The sequence below is a fragment of the Heterodontus francisci genome, chromosome 38 (assembly GCF_036365525.1).
Source record: "Heterodontus francisci isolate sHetFra1 chromosome 38, sHetFra1.hap1, whole genome shotgun sequence".
Classification (NCBI taxonomy): domain Eukaryota; kingdom Metazoa; phylum Chordata; class Chondrichthyes; order Heterodontiformes; family Heterodontidae; genus Heterodontus; species Heterodontus francisci.
Genome location: NC_090408.1, coordinates 23,187,745 through 23,212,036, shown reverse-complemented (window position 1 = coordinate 23,212,036; position 24,292 = coordinate 23,187,745). Strand labels below are relative to the sequence as shown.

At 42.1% G+C, this 24,292-nt stretch overlaps 1 protein-coding gene across 14 annotated transcripts in view; it reads right to left on the bottom strand.

The window, feature by feature from the left end:
• Positions 1 to 24,292, bottom strand: part of LOC137352421 (protein unc-13 homolog C-like) — a 612,014-nt gene that overhangs the window by 162,354 nt on the left and 425,368 nt on the right. For all 14 annotated transcript variants that reach the window (XM_068017812.1, XM_068017814.1, XM_068017821.1 and 11 more), the window contains one exon: positions 5,759 to 5,892. In XM_068017812.1, coding sequence (XP_067873913.1) covers positions 5,759 to 5,892 — 134 coding nt within the window. The remainder of the gene's footprint in view (positions 1 to 5,758; positions 5,893 to 24,292) is intronic.

Sequence of the window (24,292 nt, the reverse complement as noted above, 5' to 3'; positions counted from 1 at the left end):
ATATCATGAACTGTAACAGACTGCATAGAAGATTGAGGAAATTCAATTTGAAGATCCCTGGTTCAGTGCCAGCATTTAAGTTGCTAGATTGTGCTAAGGTGTCGCAGATGGACAGGCACCTGGTTCTAAATGGGGTTCGGTTCTCAGAATAAAGACTCAATGTTGGGTCAGATGTCTGCTGCCTTAAAAATCTTTCTGGAGAAACAGTCATTTCCTGCAGCCTTGGTAGAACAAAAAGGGGCATTCTGTGGTGACAGAAAGATTGGAGGACTCAATGGTCCAGATACTGGATGCAGGCACCAGGACAATGGAAAAGTTAAAGACAGGAGGAATGAGGATGAAAGCATCTTTAGCAGGACTGGGTATTAAAGCAGAAGAATTGGAACAGCAATAATAGGCGAATGAATCCCAGGAATGCCCAAGGAACAGTTAACAGGTGCTTCAGGTGTGACTTGAAACTATTCAATGAACTACCCAAAGCGGAGAGGCAGGATCCTTGAAAAGACACATAACACAGAGAATTCTGAGGCAGAAGAGGAAGATAATGAAGAATCTGAATGAATTGTATTAGTCACAAGGAGATTTAGTCCTGTGATGAATGTGTTAGCTGTGGATTCATTCAACTGTGTTGTATTAGATAATGCTTGCATGTCAACAGTATGTGGAGCAGATTGGTTAAAATGTTATCTGGATTCACTCAGTAGTGAGGATTGACGCTAGGTTAAGGAGTATAAAAGTACTATTTGCTTTAATTTTGAGGATGACAACACATTGAAGTCACTAAAGGGAGTTGTAATTCCATGTAAAATAGCTGGAATAAGCCACTTTATCAGTCCTCAAATAGTCTCTAGTCTCTTTACTACTGAGTAAACCTTCTCTGAAAAAAATCACAAATGAAGCTGGATATGGAGCGTAATAAGGCAATTGTTTTTGGAAAGTCAGTGGATTTGTAGTTTACCCAGTCAGGGTATTATTGTATCTCCTGAATAAAACCTGATGTTAGAGAAGTATTAATGGCATCAGGTGATAAGAATCAGAGAGAAAAAAAGCAAATTATCTTAAAGTTACATAATTTGCTCACCCTTCTTGTCAAAAATTAAAAACCTTGCTAAAGGATGCAGTTGTAAATGAAGAAGAGTATACAAGGATAACAGGAGAGATTAGTGAGAAGTGTGGAATCTGTAAAAAGTGTTGGAGGACCCCTTCACGTCCTATCATAAGCCTTCCATTGGCACGTGACTTTAACGAGGTAGTTGCCATGGATTTAAAGTTATGGGACAAAGATAGAAATATTTTCATTCTACATTTTATAGACCTGGCAACCAAATTTTGTCTTTCTACAATAATACATAATAAGGACAAAAGGGTGATGATAGATAAAATCATGGAGAAATGGATAGAGACTGGATGAGGGGCACCAGCTAAGTTTCTGACTGATAATGGAGGGGAATTTGTCAATGATGAGTTCAGAGACATGTGTGAAAACATGAACATTATGGTTATGAATACTGCAGCTGAAAGTCCTTTCAGCAATGGGCTCTGTGAAAGAAACCAAACGGTGATCGATGAAATGCTGCACAAAGTCTTAGCTGACCAACCAAATTGCAAGTTGACTACTGTGCTGACATGGGTAGTGCATGCAAAGATTTTGCTTCAGATGGTTGGAGGATATAGTCCCTATCAATTGGTCTATGGGCAAAATCCCAAATTGCTTTCTGTGCTGTACAACAGTCCTCCTGCTCCAAAAGGTACAAAAATTAGGTCTTTTATATGCACATTTGAATGCTTTATATGCAGGAAGAAGGGCTTTCATTAAGGCTGAGGTCTCAGAGAAAATTCAGAGAGCTCTGAGGCATCGTATAAGACCATCTGAGGCAGAATTTAGTTCGAGATTTGGTGTATTATAAAGAAGAGGATCATAGGGAATAGAAAGGCCCTGGTAAGGTAATAGGTCATGATGGTAAGACAGTAATTATCAAGCATGGAAAACAAACTGTTAAGGTTGATTCCTCATGATTAATCGGGGTTGATTACAAAACCTCAGAATCTGAGTAGCTGATAGAAGGAAATGAGGCACCTTGTACCTCAAATGCTCAAGTGTTTTGTGATAAAGGTCCTGAGGAGCAGAATACAGTAGATCAAGGGTTGTTTAGTGATGTGAGCGATCATGAAGCATAGGACAGAACTATCACATCTAACGGACAATTGCTCTGAATAGGTAATCATATATTCCAGAGGGGTCTAGTGAGTGGAGGGATGCGACAATTATGAGACGTGCAGGAAAATCTACTGGCAAGTTTAAATATTGGTTGAATGTTCAGGAGGATGGCTAAGGAGCAAGGTCCATGGACTGGCAGAATGGGGTGAAAGAGTAGCAAGTAAGAAAGCGCAGTGTAAGTTCGAATAGTGGGTCTGAAAGTGACTCTTGTGTAAGATCACATTATGGAGAAAGAGACTCCAATAGTGTGAGAGAGAAATCTTATAGTAGTAGTCCTGAAAGTTGAAATACATCAAGTGCTAGTAAATGCCATTGTTTGAATAGATTACACAATGAAGTGAAGGTTGAGGAACAGTCTTGCAATAGAACTAGCAGCAAAAGTACTCAGGACTGTGAAGTTTTGGTGGCTGCCAATAAACTTGAGGACAAACTAATAAGAGAGGCAAACCAAAAGGAGTTAGAGAGTTGGAGACATCTGGGGAGTTTGATATTTATTCTGAGGCACCAGATAAGGGACAGCCAGCCTTGTCACGTAGATGGATTTGTACTGAAAAAGTCCTTGCAAATGGGACTTAGAAGGCTAAAGTGAAGCTAGTTGCGAGGGATTTTGAAGAGTGACTGGGTGATACAGGTGTTAGAGTGGATTCTCCCATAGCTGGAAAAGTAATCTTGAACATTTTCTTAGCTCTTTTGGCCACATATTCATGGTTGTGTAGGTCAATTGACATAAAAGCTACATTTCGGCAGGGTGATACTTTTCAGAGAGAAGTGTTTCTGAAACCACCTGAAGGAAAACTATGGAAATTAAACAAAATGTATCTATGGCCTTAATGATGCTTCCAGGATGTGATATTTCTCAGTGAGATATATCTTGCTGAAAATTAATTGTGTTCAACTAAAAGAAGATCCCGCAATGTTTTACTGGTATCATAAAGGGAAATTTTCAGGCATCGTCATGATGCATGTTGATGATTTCTTATTTGGTGGTACTGCAGAATTTGAGAAATCTGTTATTAATAAGACAAGATGGGAGTCAGGCTTGTGGGGCTTTTAAATATATTGGGTTTAGATATTAAGCAGAGTAGCTCCGGAATAACTTTAAATCAACAATCCTATTTAGAGAGCGTTACTCCCATCCATGCTAAGTCATCACAGAAAGATGATGATATATCTAAAGAAGAGACAGAGCAATTGTGAAGCTTGATTGGTCAATTAAACTGGTTGTGCACTCAGACTAGGCCTGGTGCTTGTTTTGATGTGTTGGAGTTAAGTAATACCAAAAAGTTGAGAATGTTTCAAGGGAAAATAAAACATTAAAAAAATTAAATCTGGATAAATGTGTCCTTAAGTTCCTATCCTTAGGTGACCGAAAGATTATGAAATTAGTCATTTTTAGTGATGCTTCACTGCTTATCTTGCTGATGGATATTCGAGTGGAGCTGGTTTCATAATATTTTTGATGGGTGAAAAATGGGAAATGTAGGGCTGAATTTTACGGGCTGCGGGGCAGGGGCCGGTAAAATCCTGCAGGGAGAGGCCCGCCTGCACCTGCGATGTCGAAAAGCGCCTGCCACATAATACTGGTGGCGGGGGGGGGGGGCGGTGGTGGGCCTCGGTGTGGCCCCTCTCACCGCCAGGCCACGGGCCCTTCATATACATATGCAAACCGTATCAAATGAGATGCAAATAAACTTACTTGCAGGCGGTGGCCGGCCTACGCCAATATTACGGCCGTCGGTCATGCTTCGCGTGCCTTCGGAACTCCGCGTGGAGTTCCGGGCGAGAACCTGGTGGGGAGGGGGGAGCCATAGAATTTTCAGGGTGGGAGAGGTGGAGGAGCAGGGTAAACAATCGTTACTGGCTAATGGGATGGTGGGTAGTGGTTGAGGGTCAGAGGGAACAAATTTTGGTGGAGGGGGGGGAAGTTCGTAATACTATTAAAGGTTTATTATGGGGGAAGAGTGCGATTAATGTTTAATTTACTTATTGGGGAGGTGGAAGAAGTGATTTCTATTTGACATGACACTGTATTGTTGCATCCCGGAGATCGGGACCTTTACATTTTAAAAGGCTACTGAAGGGCTTACAGCCCTTTAAAAATGGCGCCGGCGCCTGCACAGTGGCGCTGGACGCCATTGCTGGGGACACGTCGGCCACCCCTTATGTCATCGGGGCAGTCGCTCCACCCCCTCTATTTAAATGAGGCCCTGCCGTGAATCGTGGCACACTCATAAAATTCAGCCTGTAGTCTTATAGCTTGGGAAGCTAAGAAAATAAAAAGGGTTGTTAAACTACTTTAGCTGCGGAAACACCGGCTCTTGTGGAAGCAGTGGATATGGAGTGCTATTTGTCAAATATATTAGGTGGGATTCTGTACAAAGGGTGTATTGAAGATAAGATACCCATTGAATGTTAAGTAGACAATCGTTCCTTGTGGAATAATGTACATGCTGTAAAAAGTGTGAGCGAGAGAAGGTTACAGGATTGATTTCGTTGGATTTAAACAAATGCTGGATAGAAAGGAAATCTCCAAAATTAAATGGGTACATGCAAGTCATCAACTATCTGTTTGTTTTACTAAAAGAAATGCTTGTACAGAGAAATTGTTAGGGGTTCTAAAGGAGGGGGCGTCTCGCAATGTAATACTTTGTAGAGAATATGGAATTTATTTTGATTTGTTTTGAAATGTTTGTATATGTTAAACTTTGAAGTTTTATTTAAAGAAAAAGGGAATCTGTTAATTGTGTTTAATCATAAACAGTTGGAGGGTCTTAATTAGGGTATACTTGAGTATACATAAGGCGACACTTACTGAAACTGGGTGAAGGTTTGAGTGAGGAGCTGCAGGTTTGTAATCTTTTTACTTTGTAAAATAAATGCAAGACTGAGTAAAGATTGACTCCAGCAAAATCCTTCAACAACAAGCTTTCTGGAGTATAACAAATATCCCGTGGGGTAATTTTGGAGCTAAGGCAAATTAACATAAACTTTTCCAACTAACAGAAGTTAGTTGCCGAGATTTCTCGAAGGCCACTAGTAATCTGATTGCTCGCTCACTCATACTTGGAGTCATTTACAACTAATAAAAACAATGTATTTTGATTGAAATCATATACTGCATACAGTTCTCTACTTAAAATAAAACAACAGGATTTATGTAATAGTACAATTGTGAGTGATGTGCTGCATCCCACAAATTTTCTGCTGAAAGATTTGTGTACTTTGTAATTGACAGCCTGTGACACAGATATCCCAATGAGATAAATTTATCAAGCCAAAGTAGATTAAGTTGTTGTGACAAAATCACCTTAAGAGTTGATTATAAATTTACTATTTGGAGTACAAAAAGTGCAGTTGTAATTTTATCCACAACAGCAAAAATTTGTGGCAATAAACCAACAGTAACTGCCAGAGTAAATTTGTGGCTTGCTGGCCAGGAAACTCTCTTTAATAAATTATGATGTCTGGCTTCAAAATCGTTTTCCCATTTAGCACAGGAATGTGTATCTGAGGTGTAACTTAAACTATGACTTTACTTACTGGTTCAGGACAGGAGTATAGGCTGTCTTATCCTCATCTACACAAGAAACCATCAAAGTAATGAGTTTAGGCCAGAAATCTAAGTTTTTGATGCTGGGCCCCTGCTCCTCACGAGGAATCTCTTGTTTTTTACTCTGTCAAGGTAAAAATTCCTCATTAGTTTAAAAGCAAAATGTAATATTGGAGAAACAAAACTAATTCATGTTAATAGCTAATGTTGAAACTATATTAAGCAGCTCAAAACCACACAGTACAGAATAGTCAAGATAAGACAGCAAACAGGTAAAAAGGTGAAATATTGGTTATTTAGGAGGCCACTCGGCCCCTCGAGCCTGCTCTGCCATCCAATAAGATCATGGCTGATCTGATTGTAACCTCAACACCAGATACCCGCCTATCCCCAATAACCTTTCACCCTCTTGCTTATCAAGAATCTATCTACCTCTGCCTTAAAAATATTCAAAGACTCTGCTTCCACTGCCTTTTGAGGAAGAGAGTTCCAAAGACTCACGGCCCTCTGAGAGGAAAAATTTCTCCTCATCTCTGTCTTAAATGGGCGACCTCTTATTTTTAAACAGTGACCCCTAGTTCTAGATTCTCCCCCAAGAGGAAACATCCTTTCCACATCCACCCTGTCAAGATCCCTCAAAATCTTATGTGTTTCAATCAAGTCGCCCCTTACTCTTCTAAACTCCAGTGGCTATAAGCCTAGCCTGTCCAACCTTTCCTCATAAGACAACTGCCCAGTCTAGGTATTAGTCTAGTAAACCTTCTCTGAACTGCTTCCAAAGTTCAAAATACTCAAAAGGGCCAACAATGTGTTTCCACCCTCAGCACCATGAGCCATCATGGGCTCCATAACGGTGTCCGACTCAGCTGACCGTGTCTCATTATACAAGGTAAGCTCGTTGGAATAAGTAAATGTTGCTCTGACCGTATCAATCCAAACTTGCTGGGAGAGCAGTAAATTCATGGGGGCCAGATTCCTAGTGCCAGCATCACATAAATGACTGCTAGTGACTCAGGGAAAAGGACCTACTGGGAGGGGAAAAGGGGACAGCACCTGAGCAAAATCCATATTCAGATGCTGCAGTTGAACAGTAGGTGAACTCAGTGGCCCTAGTTTTGTTTCGGTATAGTTAAAAAAAAAATCCAAATTTGCTTCTTAAAACCCTTTTTGCCTCTTTACTCTCCTTTTGTATAGCCCATTTTTGATGTATTTGTTCTATCATCATCTGAACAAGCAAAACATGATGCATATTTGAATAATCACATTGTTAAATATTTACATAATGCACAATCTGCAAGAAAACCAAGTGAGAAATCCTCCATTAGTGGTGTATTTTACAAAACATTGAAATTTGGAAGCTGTTTTTGTTTCCTATGCAAGGGTCAGGCAGTGCCCTTGCACATACCTTGATTGATCCATGGCAAAGTGTTGTGCCTGTAGCACAGCAGAGAAGTGTCAGCCTTTCCCTCCCCAAGGTGGAATGTTCTGCTATAATTCTACCTAATAGCTGTTCAATGGTGAAATTCATCACATGAGGGGAATCAGAGTTGAGCATCAACCAGCCTGGGAATTTGAACCTGCAGCCCTGCAGTCATAAGTGAACGTTTGCAAGGCCATGCTATTAAAATCCTGTGTCATTTACTTGGCATGATCAACATTTACCGTGAAATTTGATAAGTTACAAGAACTACAACCAGCAGTAATGGCAGCCATAAATAATGGAATATTAAAGTTACCACTACCTTCTTTCTGTTAGCTATTCTCATCATTTTATTACTCTTTGTAAAGACCATTGTTATTTTAGTTATCTATGTAAAGTGGACTTTTGTGACTGTCATCTTTTTAGTTTTCATTTCATTGGCATTACAATTCTTCAATTTACTTTCTATTAAAACATTTTACATTTGAATTGTCACAAAGGATTTAACATATAAAACATGCTGAAGTGCCCCATGTGTTCTAGTCCAGAGAGGAAGAATTAGTGGAAATGCAGAATAACAAGTCTCCATCCCTTATGATAGACTATTCTGCAAGGGGTGCTGGGTGGAGGAAGCTCCTGCTTAAAACACAGGAGAGCTTAATTAAAATATGTAAATAACACATTTTGTAATGTACAGCATCTTTTAGACATCTCCCATTTCTTTTTGTCTTTTTACACTTATCATACCCAGGCTTGCTTTGTGCTGAGCAGTACAAGGAAGTATGGACAAGGAAATTTCTTGCAGCAGGTTTGAGGCCACGTCTAGCCTGTTTTACTACTTTTTAAAAATGTTATTTTCTCCAGGTACTTATTTTCTCCTGAGCTGTTGTGCTAACTGTTTAATTTTTTTGCCTGTATCGTCTATACCCACAATAATGGGTTTCCCAATCGAAATTCCCCTATCTGAGATGTTGGGAAGAAGTACCACATGGACGCCAGGCAGGTCTGGTTGCATGACCAGAATTTGTGCCAACTTGCCATTACTTGCACACCTGCATCTGCAGACAGAAGTGACCAAACCTCACTTGGGAAACTGATTAGTACAGGCGGAGGTTCTAATTCTCAATGTAGCTGGTGACAGAAGGTCCAATGGCACACATATATGTGAAGGTTCAATTAACTGTTATGTTGGATGGCTCTTCAGAAATACCACAAATATAATGTGACATGCTTTAAGGGTTAGTACACGAGGGAAGGAATACTGCCGTGATCATCTGGAAGCAAAGCCTGATTGGTTGAATCTACCAAAATTCCACCAACCATATTTGTCAGTTTTGCTGCACCTACCTAGCAATGGCTGAGGGCAGTGTCTTCACAGGGTCCAAGACCAGCAGACAGCCAAGTACAGGGCAGTGCCATTTGCTATAATGACCCCTCCTGCCAGTATAAATCATAGGGCTGGCACAACCGGAGGCAGAGCCTGGCTGCCCCTGCTTCAAGCTTGCATAGGGTTCCATAATCCCTAGTGTTTGGCGATCATTAATTAATCCCTTGCCTCTCCAGCTTGTGTAAACACTGCTTGTGAGTTGAGATGTCTTCTGAGCCTTTCTAAAGACTTTCAGATTTTTTTGTGCCCATCCCTCTAAAATTTCACACCCACACAATTTTCTGTACCCATCACTAGTGTGCTCCCTCCACCTGGATCTCTGGAGAATTATGCAAATGACCTGGCCCATATTGTGCTATTAGAAAATAACCATTCAGGTAGGATAGCATCAGTTCTGAACCTGTTTGGCATGATGTACAGGAACATCAACCCCGCGAAGAGCTTTTAGTATCCTCTGATAATCAAGAATCCGCCTCTGAAAGAAATTGCATTTCTAAAGGAAGCAAGTCCCATTATCAACACTACTCATATTAAAATCAGCACTTACATATTTCACAAACGATATATGCATATTGGCTGCTAACATTATTCTAGTGAAGCTAAAAATAAATAATGTGATTAAAAATGCAGTACATATATTTTGACAAATTTAGTTTTTTAAATGGTACTAAGTGCATCATTATTTGTGGTGCTTTAAAAAAATGTTGTCAGCTACCAAAACAAGGCAACTATTATGTACCAGCTCCGAATGCAACATAAATGTAACTTGCATAAATTGACCTAAAATTTCTTGAACTGTAACCTCATTATTAACTATTCCTGAGGGAAAGTTTGGGAGTACTGAAGTGTAATTAATTTGCTATGACCAATATGCATTTGGAAAAAAAATCATTCATAACAAGTCACACAGGAGTACAGCTGAGCCATCCATCACCTTCATGTGAAATTGACAGTTCCTCCTGCAACTTCTTGAACCAAATGAGTTTTTGCAGCAATGGTTTGCATACTTGAGATTTAGGGTTAGTGCATGTGTAACATCGCAGACAAATCACGCAGAAAAATTCTGATCATGTAAATACAAGTCTTGCATTTTATTTTTGACAGATTACATGGATACTAACTGTTCTAACAACTTTGAATGACCATGTTCTTACAGACTACAGTTCAAATGACAGATTGAAACATAGCCCAACATTAAATTAATATTTAGTTCAAGTATTAAAAATATATTAAGTGTTATCTGAATTATATCAGACATAAAGAGAACATGTGTGATTTGAATATGAAATATGCAATTCCAATGAGTATATTTTAAACTGTTGCTGTAAGAGTGAGAAAGATATAGAAATGTATTTTAATTTCTATTTTAACATTACAAACCACATATCAGCCTTTAGTTCACTGACGTAATATTTTAATGGTGGGATCAAAAACAAAATTACATTCATTTTTAAGCTTAAATAATCCTATGCATTTATAATTAAAAGACTGGAACCTATCTGGATGCATTCTTGCACTGTGGGCTACTGCAAAGGTAATTCTGGTGGAAGGGGGCTTTGAAATAACGGGAAGTAATTTCAACTTTTGGTGATCATGTAAAACAGGTGATACTGGATCGGCTGTCAGTTATACACCTCTCCCAATTTCCAAAGTTAAAACTGCTGCCACTCAGTAGTTTTCAAAAGACGTGTGCAGAATTTTTTGATGATCTGCACCACTGGTGGGGAAATTTATCATAAGATCTCAGGCAATGCACAATTGTTCAACAAGTCATCCATTGTGTGCAATTGGTGGCATGGAGTCTTCAAAAATACCGCCCATACTTCGGGACCCATTTTGTAAGGCTTTGCTTATAGATGGACTTACCCAAGGTATTATTGCTGCATGTTACCTTGAACTGAGCATATCCTTAACCCTACTGAAGTAATGGGAAAGAATTCTAAATATGTCAAAACACTAGAGTGTGCATTTCACGACACTGGTATCAGATTGCCGACAAGATTTCCACAGCACAACCACTTGGGAAGTATTCTGACATGATCTTAGACATAAATTTTGAATAGGAATTGAGAGCCATAAAATGTATTGTGGATACATGAGGATAGCTTGAAGCTCATTACAGCTCTGCATGTCTTCTGATGGTATCTGAAATTTGCAAGTTAAATACTGAACACATATATTTCAGGTTCTTCCTGTCTTTGACCTGCCTCCACCCTCCCAGCATTTAGGAGAATAGTGTCATATTAAACACGTGTTATAGTAATTTGTTGATCTCAGCTAATAACATGGAAGGCAGGAAACCGTTTTTTTAGCAGTCTGATAGTTCCCTACTGGACTTACAATCTGGTGCATTGGCTAATTTTTTATCTCAAGAACAGTACATCTGGAACTGAACTCAGTTCATCAGGAGGCTCTTTGTTTGAATCAATTTTAAGACTACCACAGCAATACTGTTCTGGCATCAACAGAGGTAAATATTGTCTCCTGGGATATAAGGATGGATTATCATTTGCTATACATACTGCAGAGAAATGGGATATACCCAATTAACATTACTTATCCTTTGCATGAATTTGTATCAAAGATCCTAAGATGTATTGCATCTACAAAAATATAAAAATAAATTAATTGTGGAAATATGTAGTAAATTAATGAACTTCAATTTATCCTCAATTAAAAAGTCACATAATTGGCTCCAGTCCGAAAAAGGAATTTGAAAAATTATAAAAGTATGGGGACAGAGTTCCTGCTTTGGGCAAAAAATTGTGTCCATTTTTAAAAGTGCTTGTTTTTTTTCCAGCAAGTTTCTGCCCAAATTCATTTGCATTTTGCTGCGCTGGTTCAAAGCATTCAATCAGGTAGCATGTTAAAGCATAATTTGAAAAGAAAATTGCTTTAAAAATATTCCTTGATATATTTAAGAGTGGTAACTTGGTAAAGTTGATTAATACTGTTGAAAATAGGTGTATCACAAAAAATAAGTATCTTAAATCACAGTGTCAGTGTGATTAACTGGATTTTAAATTATTTAAATGATTTTGAAAGAATATACAAAACTATTTTCTCATTAGCTTGGGGTACGCAGTCGTCTGTATCTTCGAATTTATTTTTAAAATTCAAAACCATTCAAAACATAATATTAGTGTCACTTTGACCAAAAATTCCAGCTTAATATCACCATTCCTTCACTGTCACTGGGTCAAAATCCTGGAACTCCCTATCTAAGAGCACTGTGGTTGTATCTAGGTCACAAGGACTGCAGCAATTCAAGAACATACAAACACACGAACATACGAATTAGGAGCAGGAGTAGGTCACTCGGCCCTTCGAGCCTGCTCCACCATTCAATAAGTTCAAGGCTGAACTGATTACTCCACATTTCCACCTACCTCGATAACCTTCCACCCCCTTGCTTATCAAGAATCTATCTACCTCTGCCTTAAAAATATTCAAAGACTCTGCTTCCACCACCTTTTGAGGAAGAGAATTCCAAAGACTCATGACCCTCAGAGGAAATTTCTCCTCATCTCTGTCTTAAACATAGAAAATAGGAGCAAGAGTAGGCCATTCAGCCCTTTGAGCCTGCTCCGCCATTCATTATGATCATGGCTTATCATCCAACTCAGTAACCTGTTCCCACTTCCCCCCCACCCCCACAACCCCCCACATATCCTTTGATCCCTTTCACCCCAAGAGCTATATCTAACTCCTTCTTGAAAACATACAATGTTTTGGCCTCAACTGCTTTCTGTGGTAGCAAATTCCACAGGCTCACCCCTCTCTGGGTGAAGTAATTTCTCCTCATCTCAGTCCTGAAAGGTTTACCCCGTATCCTTAGACTATATGATATGACAGGGAGGGTCCTAATCACCACCAGCCAAACTACGTCTTGGTGCTTGTTTGAAAGTTCGGGTGATGAGGCATTCTGCAAAATGACTTTGGCAGTCTGCTCGGGGAACCATCCGGCAGGATCCACCATCTCCTTTTCCTTGAGGACATTCCGTGCAGACCACTGTCTGATGGATTGGTGGTCAAAGGTGTTTTTCTGCACAATCCTTTTCCACGAAGGATAGGCGGTACAGCCCTGTGCTAATGAAGGATGGGTGAAGGCCATGTTTGTGATTGGCTGGTCCACAAGATGTCAATGACTGATGTTCTGTATCTATCTGATTGGGCGACCCCTTATTTTTAAACAGTGACCACTAGTTCTAGATTCTCCCACAAGGGGAAACATCCTTTCCACATCCACCCTGTCAAGACCCCTCAGGATCTTAGATGTAACAATCAGGTCACCTCTTACTCTTCTAAACTCCAGGCTGCTCACCAGCACCTTCTCAAGGGCAATTAGGATGGGCAATAAATGCTGATGCTGCCAGCGATGCCCACGTCCCAGGAACGAATAAAAAAAAGTTTAAAGCCTCCTCAAAAAAAAATTGATCTGCTGAAGGACTTCAAAGCTTTTTTGAAAGCAGCATCCCTCGTCCGTTGGCAGAATGACTCACCCAATTTCCTTGCAGCCTGCCATTCAGCTCTGTCTTCTACAGCTTTAGGTAAGTGTTTTCTTCCTTCCCTGTTTGGGCCAGTATTTTTCTTTAACTTTCTCTCTTCCAGCTGTAGGGAGGTAGTTTTTAAGAGCTGTTTTCCTGTGGTCTTCAAACTTGGATTTTTTTTATTCTCAGCACAGCTGCCACCATGCAATGAGAAGCTTTTTTTTATATGTTGTCTGATGTAACATAAATGAGATGCGTGGAGTTCAGGTTGTTTGAGCATCTCAAACAGGTTTATTAAACAGCTAACTAATATATACAGTACAGAGCTAACTATTACAGGATTTGCCTCTTGGTGTTACAGTAGCAGAGTGAGACTCGCATGTAGTCACATGACTGCATCCTGGTACTCAGTTCATTAGCATACTAAGATCTTAAAGGTACATTACTCTTAAAGACAATCACACAACAATACCCACAAAGGAATGCAATTAATAGTAACTCCCAATGGCAATTAAGTCACCCTGGGGGCAAGGCCAGCATTGTGGGTGGAGCCTGCTTCCAGCATGATGTATTTAAAACTAGTGTAAAAGATAGCAGAAACCTGAGTTGTGGGGGTTGTAATCTGCACTTAAAATTCTGTGATCTTTAGTGCCAGTTAGGTCGATATTGGGGGAATTGTGCCAAAAAATGAACAAGTCGAGCAGGCGCTCCAGACCATGATTTATTAGAATTACAGTCTCCTCACTTTTTTTGGACATTAGTGAATGTTACTTTTTCCTGGAACTTGCTTTTTACTGACAATCAAACAATAATGATTTTGCATGAAAAAAAATTATCAGTTAACAGAAACCCACATACCAAGAAGCTAAATGCAGCTAATACCTCAATCATCTAAAGTACAACTCTGTGAATTTATGATTCTTGTGAGCTTTTACTCTAAAAGGTGGCTGTATCTGTTCCTGTGTTCTAATGATAATTTTCCAGCAATTGACCTATGACAGCTCTGATTCTACCATGTCCTCATTTAATCTGTCAAAGGCTCCAAATTATAATCATTTTGGTAATCAGCGCCACCTATTTTCCTAAGCTTGGCAACTGAATCCATACAAATAGTTATCCTTTATTTCACTATTTATAACATTACTGCTTTATATTAGTTATTCAGGAATCCTTTAGATCGTAAAATTGCACATGTCACTCCACTATTTAGGAAAGGTGACAGAGGGAAACCAAGGAATTATAGACCAGTTAGCCTAATATCTGTTGTCAGGAAATTACTGGAGATTATAATCAAGGATAGGATGACTGAACATCTTGACATTTTTCAGCTGATCAGAGACAGCCAGCATGGATTTGTCGAGGTAGGTCAAGCCTGACAAATCTGATTGAGTTTTTTTGGAGAGATGACTAAAGTAGTGAACGGGGAATGTCTCTGGGTATTATTTATATGGACTTCTGGAAGGATAAAATCCTTCATAACAGACTGCCAGCTAATGCCAAAGCTCATGAAATTGAAGGCAAATTATTGACCTGGTTCGGAAATTGGCTGAGCGGCAGGAGAGAGAGAGTAGGGACAATAGGCAGGTACTCTAATTGGCAGCATGTGACCAGTGGTGTCCGCAAGGATCTGTGTTGGGGCCTCAACTATTCGCTGTATTTATTGACAACTTAGATGATGGGATAGAAAGCAACCTATCCAAATTTACCAATGACACAAAGATAGGTGGCATTGTAAGCAGTGTAGATGGAAACATAAAATTACAAAGAGACATTAATAGATGAAATAAAATCCATTTGCCACAGTTTTGCTTATTCGATATAGGCAAATGTGAGGTCATCCACTTTGTACTAAACATGATAGAACAGGGTGTTTTCTAAATGGTGAAAATCGAGCAACAGTGGAGGTATAAAGAAACTTGGGGTCCAGGTCATTAAAATTTCATGAACAGGCACAGAACAAAAAATCAGAAAGGTTAATGGAATGCTTGCCTTTATATCTAGAGGACTAGAATACAATAGAAGTCATGCTTCAGTTATACAAAGCGCTGGTTCGACCACACCTGGAGCACTATGAGCAGTTCTGGGTACCGCACCTTAGGTAGGATATATTGGCCTGGGAGGGAGTGTACACAGATCATCAACATGATACCTGGACTCCAAGGGTTAAATTACAAGGTGAGATTACACAAACTAGGGTTGTATTCCCTCGAACCTAGAAAGTTAAGGGCTGATTTGATCGAAATTTTCAAGCTATTAAGGGGAACAGATAAGAGTAGAGAGAAACTATTTCTGCTGGTTGGGGAGTCTAGGACGCGGGGACATAGTCTAAAGATTAGTGCCAGACCATTTGGGAGTGAAATTAGGAAACACTTCTATACACAAAGGGCAGTAGAAGTTTGGAACTCTTTCACAAACAGCAACTGATGCTTGATCAATTCTTAATTTTAAATTTGAGGTCGATAGATATTTGCTATCCAAAGGGATATGGGGCAAAGGTAAGTATATGGAGTTAGGTTGCAGTTCAGCCTTGATCTGATTGAATGGTCAAATAAGTACAAGGGGCTAAATGACTTGCTCCTGATCCTATGATCCTATTTGAATTAACTTGCAGCACATGTGCATGTGACAGCTGGAAAAAATTAATAACAAAATGACAGTTGCTCATGTTAGGGGTTCAATTTCTTTCCTTTGTGCTCAGGAACTGACAACAGGCAGAAGCATTCAAATGAGATGGAAGTGAGTTAACAGTGGCTCCTGCCTCACTTTGCATTGAGTAGGCAGATGGGTGCTTATTTCCAGCAGCACTGAGGGAAACTGGGTCCTTGGGCCTGTGCCCACCCCTACTCGGCTGAGAGGACCTGAGAAAGGGCAGGCATCATGAAGATGGAGCCAGGAAAGAACTAAGAGGCTACCATCAACACTTCAACTTTGGTTGGCAGTTTCAGGCACAGCAGAAGAACTTTGAACATTTTTAAGTGACCTAAACTGAGAAACATGAATGAGTGGAAGACAAGTCAACCTGGGGAAGTATAACTGCCAATATTGCATCATTGTATGTTTATGTATATTTATGTGTATGTTTATATTTCCAGTAACACAGCATTTTAGTTTGTGTAGGAACCAAAGGTACGCGATAACGATTTGGAATAAGTGGCAATTTTCTAAAAGCTTTATATCAATGGATTAGTTCTTGAAACAAACATCCGAGTATGTATGTATGTATCTATCTATCTAGTGTTGTCCCTCATGTGTCACTATCTCAGGTATCACACTTGATCTGAAAGATGTGTTTCACACATACACCTGACTGAACCTAATTTCAGATTCACAAAACTAATCACAATCAAGCAAGTCAGGAACATGCAAATCAGAAGTGGGCATATGAACTTTAAAAAAAAATAAAGACAACAATGAGCAGTCAGCAAAATACACCAACCGAAAGAAACAAATTAATCAAGTTGCTCCAAATATATTTTAGAAACTCCTTTTAGCCACTAATCCTTCCCTAAGGTGGGAAATTTAAGGTTTGTAACAATGTTAAGATACAAAAAAAGTGTTAACTGACAAGAAAGTGCATAAACCTACCTATACACCAGCATTTTGGGTGTTTAGAAGTACATCCCTCTCTGAGAGGCCCAAGACCTGACTTCATGATACTTTCCCAAGCCATCACTACCAGCTGCAGGGACTCAGCAATACAACAGACTACAGCTCTCATGATGCATCGATGTATATAACTACCAGGGTACCTCTCTGCCTATGACTCAATCTTTTTATGATAGACAGTAAGACTGACGAATCACAATATACTAACATTTGCTGTTTGTGAACTCCACTCCCTTCCTACTTCCTATCCAGTAATGTATAAGTATTAACAAAGTGGAGATTTCATGATAAATATAAAAGTATTTATTGTTAGATTTGAAACACCAAAACAATATAATGCATGAATTTTGGAGCATTTTTTGGGGATATATTAGACAGGAAAAATAATGGCTGGGATTTTACGGGACAAAGCGGGAAAGGAAAGGTGGAACCGGAAGCAGGTGGCAAAGCCCTCCCACTTCGACTCCTGTTTCCATTGGAATCTTGCACCAGCCGCCAATTAATGGCCGGCAGGCCGGATGGCTGACCACTCAGCAGTCAGAGGCGGGCACTTAGGCAGCGTCTGCATTGTCACCGCGAAAGGAAATGCTGGCACCATGTTTTAAAAGGCCGCCAGCACCCGAGCCCCAATACGGACATCCGTTCACAGAATCGCAGAATTGTTACAGCACAGAAGGAGGCCATTCGGCCCATCATGTCCACACCAGCTCTCTGAAAGAGCAACTCCCTCAGTTCCATTCCCCTGCCTTCTCTCCGTTACCCTGAACATTCTTCCTTTTCCTATAACTAATTCCCTTTTGAATGCTTCAACTGAACCTGTCTCCACCACGTCATCAGGCAGTGCATTCCAGACCTTAACCACTAGCTGCGTGAAAAAGTTTTTCCTCATGTCACTTTTGCTTCTCTTACCAAATACTTTAAATCTGTGACCTCTAGTTCTCGATCCTTTCACAAGTGGGACCAGTTTCTCTCTATCTACTCTGTCCAGACCTCTCATGATTTTGAATATTTCTATCAGATTATCTTTCAGCCTCTCTTCTCCAAGGAAAACAGTCTTAACTTCTCCAATCTATCTTCATAACTGAAATTCCTCAACTCTGGAACCATTCTTGTGAATCTTTTCTGCATTTTCTTCAATGCCCTCACATCTTTCCTCAAGTGCGCACCCAGAATTGGACACAATACTCCAGCTGAGGCCGAACTAGTGTCTTATACAAGTTCAACATAATTTCCTTGCTCTTGTACTCTATGCACCTGTTAATAAAGCCCAGGATACTGTATGCTTTTATTAAACCCTCTCTCAATCTCTCCTGCCACCTTCAATGACTTATGCACATATACACCAGGTCTCTCTGCTCCTGCACCCCCTTTAGAATTGTACCCTTTATTTTATATTGTCTCCCTATGTTCTCCCTACCAAAATAAATCACTTCACATTTCTCTGCATTGAACATCATCTGCCACCTGTCTGCCCATTCCACCAACTTGTCTATGTCCTTTTGAAGTTCTACACTATCCTCCTCACAGTGCACAATGCTTCCAAGTTTTGTATCATTTGCAAACTTTGAAATTGTGCCCTGTATACCAAGGTCTAGGTCATTAACATATATCAGGAAAAGCAAGGGTCCCAACACTGATCCCTGGGGAACTCCTGTACAAACCTTCCTCCAGCCTGAAACACCACTACTCTTTGTTTCCTGTCACTCAGCCAATTTCATATCCACGTTGCTACCGTCCCTTTTATTCCATGAGCTACAAATTTGCTCACAAGTCGGATGTGTGGCACTGTTTCAAATGCCTTTTGAAAGTCCATGTACACCACATCAACAGCATTGCCCTCATCAACCTCTTTGTTACCTCCTCCATTGCTGCAGCATTCCTCCCAGCAACCATCCTCCCAGCAGCCATCCTCCAAATCACAGGCTTGCCAGCATCCTGCTGCCAGTGACCCCTGCAGCATCCTCGGAGGAAAGCCACAAGAGAAAAGAACGTAGGCATGGCTGAAGCAAGATCCCGGGTGGCTCCATGCTTCAGTGATGACTCACTGCACGTTCTCGTCAAGGCTACTTGGACAAGACAGGAGGTCCCCTTCCCCATGAACAGAAGGAGGAGACCACCCTGCCTGACTGTCTGCATCAGTTTGGTAATGAATGTATTGGCTGGCCCTCCTTAAGAGGTCATCTGTCACCATCTTGATGCAGTAATTGGGAGATGCCACATCCGTCTCCAGTGGGCCTCTGAAATGAACCTGAGGCATAGAAATTCAGGGCCACAGTGACCTTAATGGCCACTGGCATCAGATGATCATCACTACAATCAGAGCTTTACCTCCTCCACCATCGTGGCACACACAGCAGTCATGGCCTCTTAGGAGAAGTGCAGTCTTTGTTGACGGTGCCTCTCCGACATCTGGAGGTAGCTGATCCTCTCTCTGTATACCCATGTTGTGGGTACCTTCGTCTTCAGGCTGGTGGCTGCTCATGGTCCCCTCGGCAGTCTTCTGCCACTTCCCCATCAGGAGGCTGCCCCTGCAGGTGACCAGAGGTTTCTGCTGTCCCAAAGTGTGTGCCCGCACCACCTCCCCTCTCAGGTTCTCCTCCTCTGGAATGAATGATGCCCATGGCACTTGGGCACTGCCAGCCTGACTGACACATTCTGCAAGCAGCTGCTCCAATGCTGCCCTGATCTCCCCCCTCTCTGGCCCCTCTCTCGTGAGCCCCCTGCCAGGAACACAATCTCATCAAGGGGGCCTCGACCCGAAGGCAATGGCTGTCCAAATCCTTTCAACCAACTAAAGAAAAAAGCTTTATCCACAGTTGCTGCGTGCAGCAATGGAAACAGCTGCCAGCTCCTTGTTGCCCTTGAAAAGCTGCCGAGGCCTGAGGGAAATTTTACGCTCTCCCTCCTGTTAGTTTTGGAGGCGGGGAAAGCTGAGAATTGGGCGGGATGGTGGCGGAGAGGGGAGGGGGCCCTGCCACCTTCCCGCCTCCACCCAAATTAATCCAGGGCGGGAAGACCTTCCTGCCCCGCTGCCAATTGAGGCCCTTAAGTGGGCAATTAAGTCCCAATTAAGGGCCACATCCCATCGCTGCTAGAATTAGCCCAGTGGTGGGTGGGCCTGTCACTGCACTGGCAGCACGCCAGGAAAACCCAAGCAGGTTGTTTGCCGAGTCCAGGGATGGTTCCTTGTTAAAAGGCACTTAGTGCCTGAACCCTGCTATGCCCCCCTCCCTTGTGATCCCCACCCAACAAAGCTCCTCCCACCCTGACTTATCTGTGGCCTGGGTCCAGGGCACCGGCAGCAGCCACCGCCTCCACGGCTACTCAGTTAAAGAGTTACCAGCCTCTGATTGGCCGACAGCTCTCAGCAGGCGGGTCTCTGTCGCCGGGGTCCTGGATTCCGGGGAAGGCCCGTTGCTATCCACTTAAGTGCCTAATTGGCACTTGATCTGCTGGGCCTTCCCCAGAGGTGGTGACACGGGGCTCTCACCAGTGCTTTTGCCAGTGGTTGAGACCCCCATCACCAAGACAAAATCCCAGCACCCATGTCCCCTGTGCACTTACTGTTAAATCCAGAGGGTCCAGTTAAATTGGGGTCAATTGCCTCATTAACAAACTTAAATGCCTGTCAGTTGCTACTTTCAAAAACACGTGTGGTGTCCCCATGCTGCTCATAAAATTCAGGCCCAGTGTGATGACGTCAGGGGGCTGAGCTGATGCCATCCCACGCAATTCTACAGTCCCCTCCCCCACCGCCTCCATTGCTGTCCATTGCTGCAGCATAAAACCCCAGCTAATTGTTTTTAATATATTCATTCATGGGATGTGGGCATCGCCGCAAAGGTCAGCATTTATTACCCATCCCGAATTTCCCTTGAGAAGGTGGTGGTGAGCTGCCTTCTTGAACCGCTGCAGTCGATGTGGGGTAGGTACACCCACAGTACTGTTAGGAAGGGAGTTCCAGGATTTTGACCCAGCGACAGTGAAGGAACGGTGATATAGCTCCATGGTGTATGACTAGGAGTAGAACTTGCAGGTGGTGGTGTTCCCATTCATCTGCTGCCTTTGTCCTTCTTGGTGGCAGAGGTCATGGGCCTAGAAGCTGCTGTCGAAAGAAGCTTGGTAAGTTGCTGCAGCGAATCTGATAGATGGTACACACTGTTGCCATTGTGCGCTGGTGGTGGAGGGAGTGTATGCTTAAGATGGTGGATGGAGTACCAATCAAGTGGGCTGTGTTGTCCTGGATGGTGTCGGGTTTTGTGAGTGATGTTGGAGCGGCACTCATCCAGGTATATACAAGCACTTCTTTATTCATGAAATTCACATGTATTGAAGTAACTATGTGTTTAGTTCCTGTTCCAGAGACAGAATCTCCCACTTCTCCTGTCTATCTACCTACTATTTTTCAGGAGTACTGCTTTGGTTTGGTTTTTCTCCCAATATGTAGATCTAGGTCTAGGATTCTGGAGCCCTTGGCCCCTGCAATATCTTTAAACCTGATCAGCAATTCAACACATTGTCACTTTGCATCTATTCCCTACATCACTTTACAAGACAAAATAATTAAGCACCATGTAATACTGAGATGCCGTTACCCCTCAAATTAATTTTTTTAATTCATTTATTCATGGGATGTGGGCGTCGTTGGTGAGGCCAGCATTTGTTGCCCATCCCTAATTGCCCTTGAACTTAGTGGCTTGCGAGGTCATTTCAGAGAGTATTTAAGAGTCAATCACATTGCTGTGGGTCTGGAGTCACATGTAGGCCAGACCAGGTGAGGATGGCAGATTTCCTTCCTTGAAGGACATTAGTGAACCAGATGGGTTTTTACAACAATCGACAATGGTTTCATGGTTGTCAATAGACTAGCTTTTAATCCAGATTTTTTTTTATTAATTGAGTTCAAATTTCACCCTCTACCGTGGTGGGATTCAAACCCATGAGCATGAGCTTTGGGGTCTGGATTACTAGTGACAATACCACTACGCCACTGCCTCGTCGCTTTCGTAGTATGTGAGGGGAATATATTTATTTTAATATGTATATATCTACCTGAGGTAGAGGAAGAAATTAACTACTTATTTATTTTCTTGTAACTAGTCAGAATATACCTCTTTCACCATTTAAGAATGCATCTCTCTCCTTTCCAAATTCTTTCACCAGAAACATGTACTTCTTCTTCACTATCCCTCACTCCATGTTCTTCCTTTGCAACGGCATAACTCACTGATGATAGAACATTGCTGACAAGGACAATTGTATGCTTCAAGATTTATTTTTAGTGGTTACATTTTTGGTATGCCCATTTTGTTATTTTTGTTTTATTCGTTTATGGGGAGGTGGGCATCGCTGGCCAGGCCCGCATTTATTGCCCATCCCTAATTGCCCATGAGAAGGTGGTGGTGAGCTGCCCTCTTGAACTGCTGCAGTCCATGTCCACTAGGTACACCCACAGTGCTGTTAGGAAGGGAGTTCCAGGATTTTGACCCAGCGACAGTGAAGGAACGGCGATATAGTTCCCAGTCAGGATGGTGTGCAGCTTGGAGGGGAACTTGCAGGTGATGGTGTTCTCATGTTTCTGCTGCTCTTGTCTTTCTGGCTGGTAGAGGTCGCGGGTTTGGAAGGTGCTGTCTAAGGATGCTTGGTGCATTGCTGCAGTGCATCTTGTAGATGGTACACACTGCTGCCACAGTGCATCGGTGGTGGAGGGAGTGAATGGTTGTGAATGGGGTGACAATCAAGCTGGCTGCTTTGTCCTGGATGGTGTCGAGCTTCTTGAGTGTTGTTGGAGCTGCACCCATCCAGGCAAGTGGAGAGTGTTCCATTACACCCCTGACTTGTGCCTTGTAGATGGTGGACAGGCTTTGAGGAGTCAGGAGGTGAGCTATTTGCCACAGAATTCCTAACCTCTGACCTGCTCTTGTAGACATGGTATTTATATGGCTATTCCAGTTCAGTTGCTGGTCAATGGTAACCCCTAGGATGCTGATAGTGGGGGATTCAGCAATGGTAATTCCATTGAATGTCAAGGGGAGATGGTTAGATTTTCTCTTGTTGGAGATGGTCATTGCCTGGCACTTGAGTGGCATGAATGTTACTTGCCACTTATCAACCCAAGCCTGGATATTGTCCAGGTCTTGCTGCATTTCTACATGGACTGCTTCAGTATCTGAGGTGTTGCGAATGGTGCTGAACATTGTGCAATCATCAGCGAACATCCCCACTTCTGACCTTATGATTGAAGGAAGGTCATTTTTGAAGCGGCTGAAGATGGTTGGTGGTGAGCTGCCTTCTTGAACCGCTGCAGTCCATGTTCAAGTTCAGTCCACCTACCCTGAGGAACTCCTGCAGTGATGTCCTGGAGCTGAGATGATTGACCTCCAACAACCACAACCATCTTCCTTTGCACTATGTACGACTCCAACCAGTGGAGAGATTTTTTCCCTGATTCCCATTGACTCCAGTTTTGCTAGGGCTCCTTGATACCATATTCTGTCAAATGCTGCCTTAATGTCAAGGGCAGTCACTCTCATCTCACCTCTCGAGTTCAGCTCTTTTGTCCATTTTTAAACCAAGGCTGTAATGAGGTCAGGAGCTGAGTGGCCCTGGCAGAACCCAAACTGAACATCACTGAGCAGGTTATTGCTAAGCAAGTGCCACTTGATAGCACTTTCGATGACACATTCCATCACTTTACTGATGATCGAGAGTAGACTGATGGGGCAGTAATTGGCCAGGTTGGATTTTTCCTGCTTTTTGTGTACAGGACATAGCTGGGCAATTTTCCACATTACCGGGTAGATTCCAGCTTTGTAGCTGTACTGGAACAACTTGGCTAGGGGTGCGGCAAGTTCTGGAGCACAGTTCTTCAGTACTAATGCCGGAATGTTGTCAGGGCCCATAACCTTTACAGTATCCAGTACCTTCAGTCATTTCTTGATATCACGGGGTGTGAATCGGATTGGCTGAAGTTGACATCTGTGATGCTGGGGACATCAGGAGGAAGCCGAGATGGCTCATCCACTCGGCACTTCTGGCTGAAGATTGCTGCAAATGCTTCAGCCTTATATTTTGCACTGATGTTCTGGGCTCCCCCATCATTGAGGATGGGGATATTTGTGGAGCCATATCCTCCTGTTAGTTGTTTAATTGTCCACCACCATTCACAATTGGATGTGGCAGCAATGCAGAGCATGGATGTGATCCGTTGGTTGTGGGATCACTTACCTCTATCACATGCTGCTTACGCAGTTTGGCACGCAAGTAATCCTGGGTTGTAGCTTCACCAGGTTGACACCTCATTTTGAGGTATGCCTGGTGCCACTCCTGGCATGCTCTCTTGCATGCTTCATTGAACCAGGGTTGATCCCCCTGCTTGATGGCAATGGTAGAGTGGGGGATATGCCAAGCCATGAGATTACAGATTGTGGTTGAGTACAATTCTGCAATTGCTGATGGCCCACAGTGCCTCATGGATGCTCAGTTTTGCATTGCTCAATCTGTTTGAAATCTATGCCATTTAGCACGGTGGTATTGTCACACAACACGATGGAGGGTATCCTCAATGGGAAGATGGGACTTTGTCTGCATAAGGACTGTGCAGTGATCACTCCTACCAATA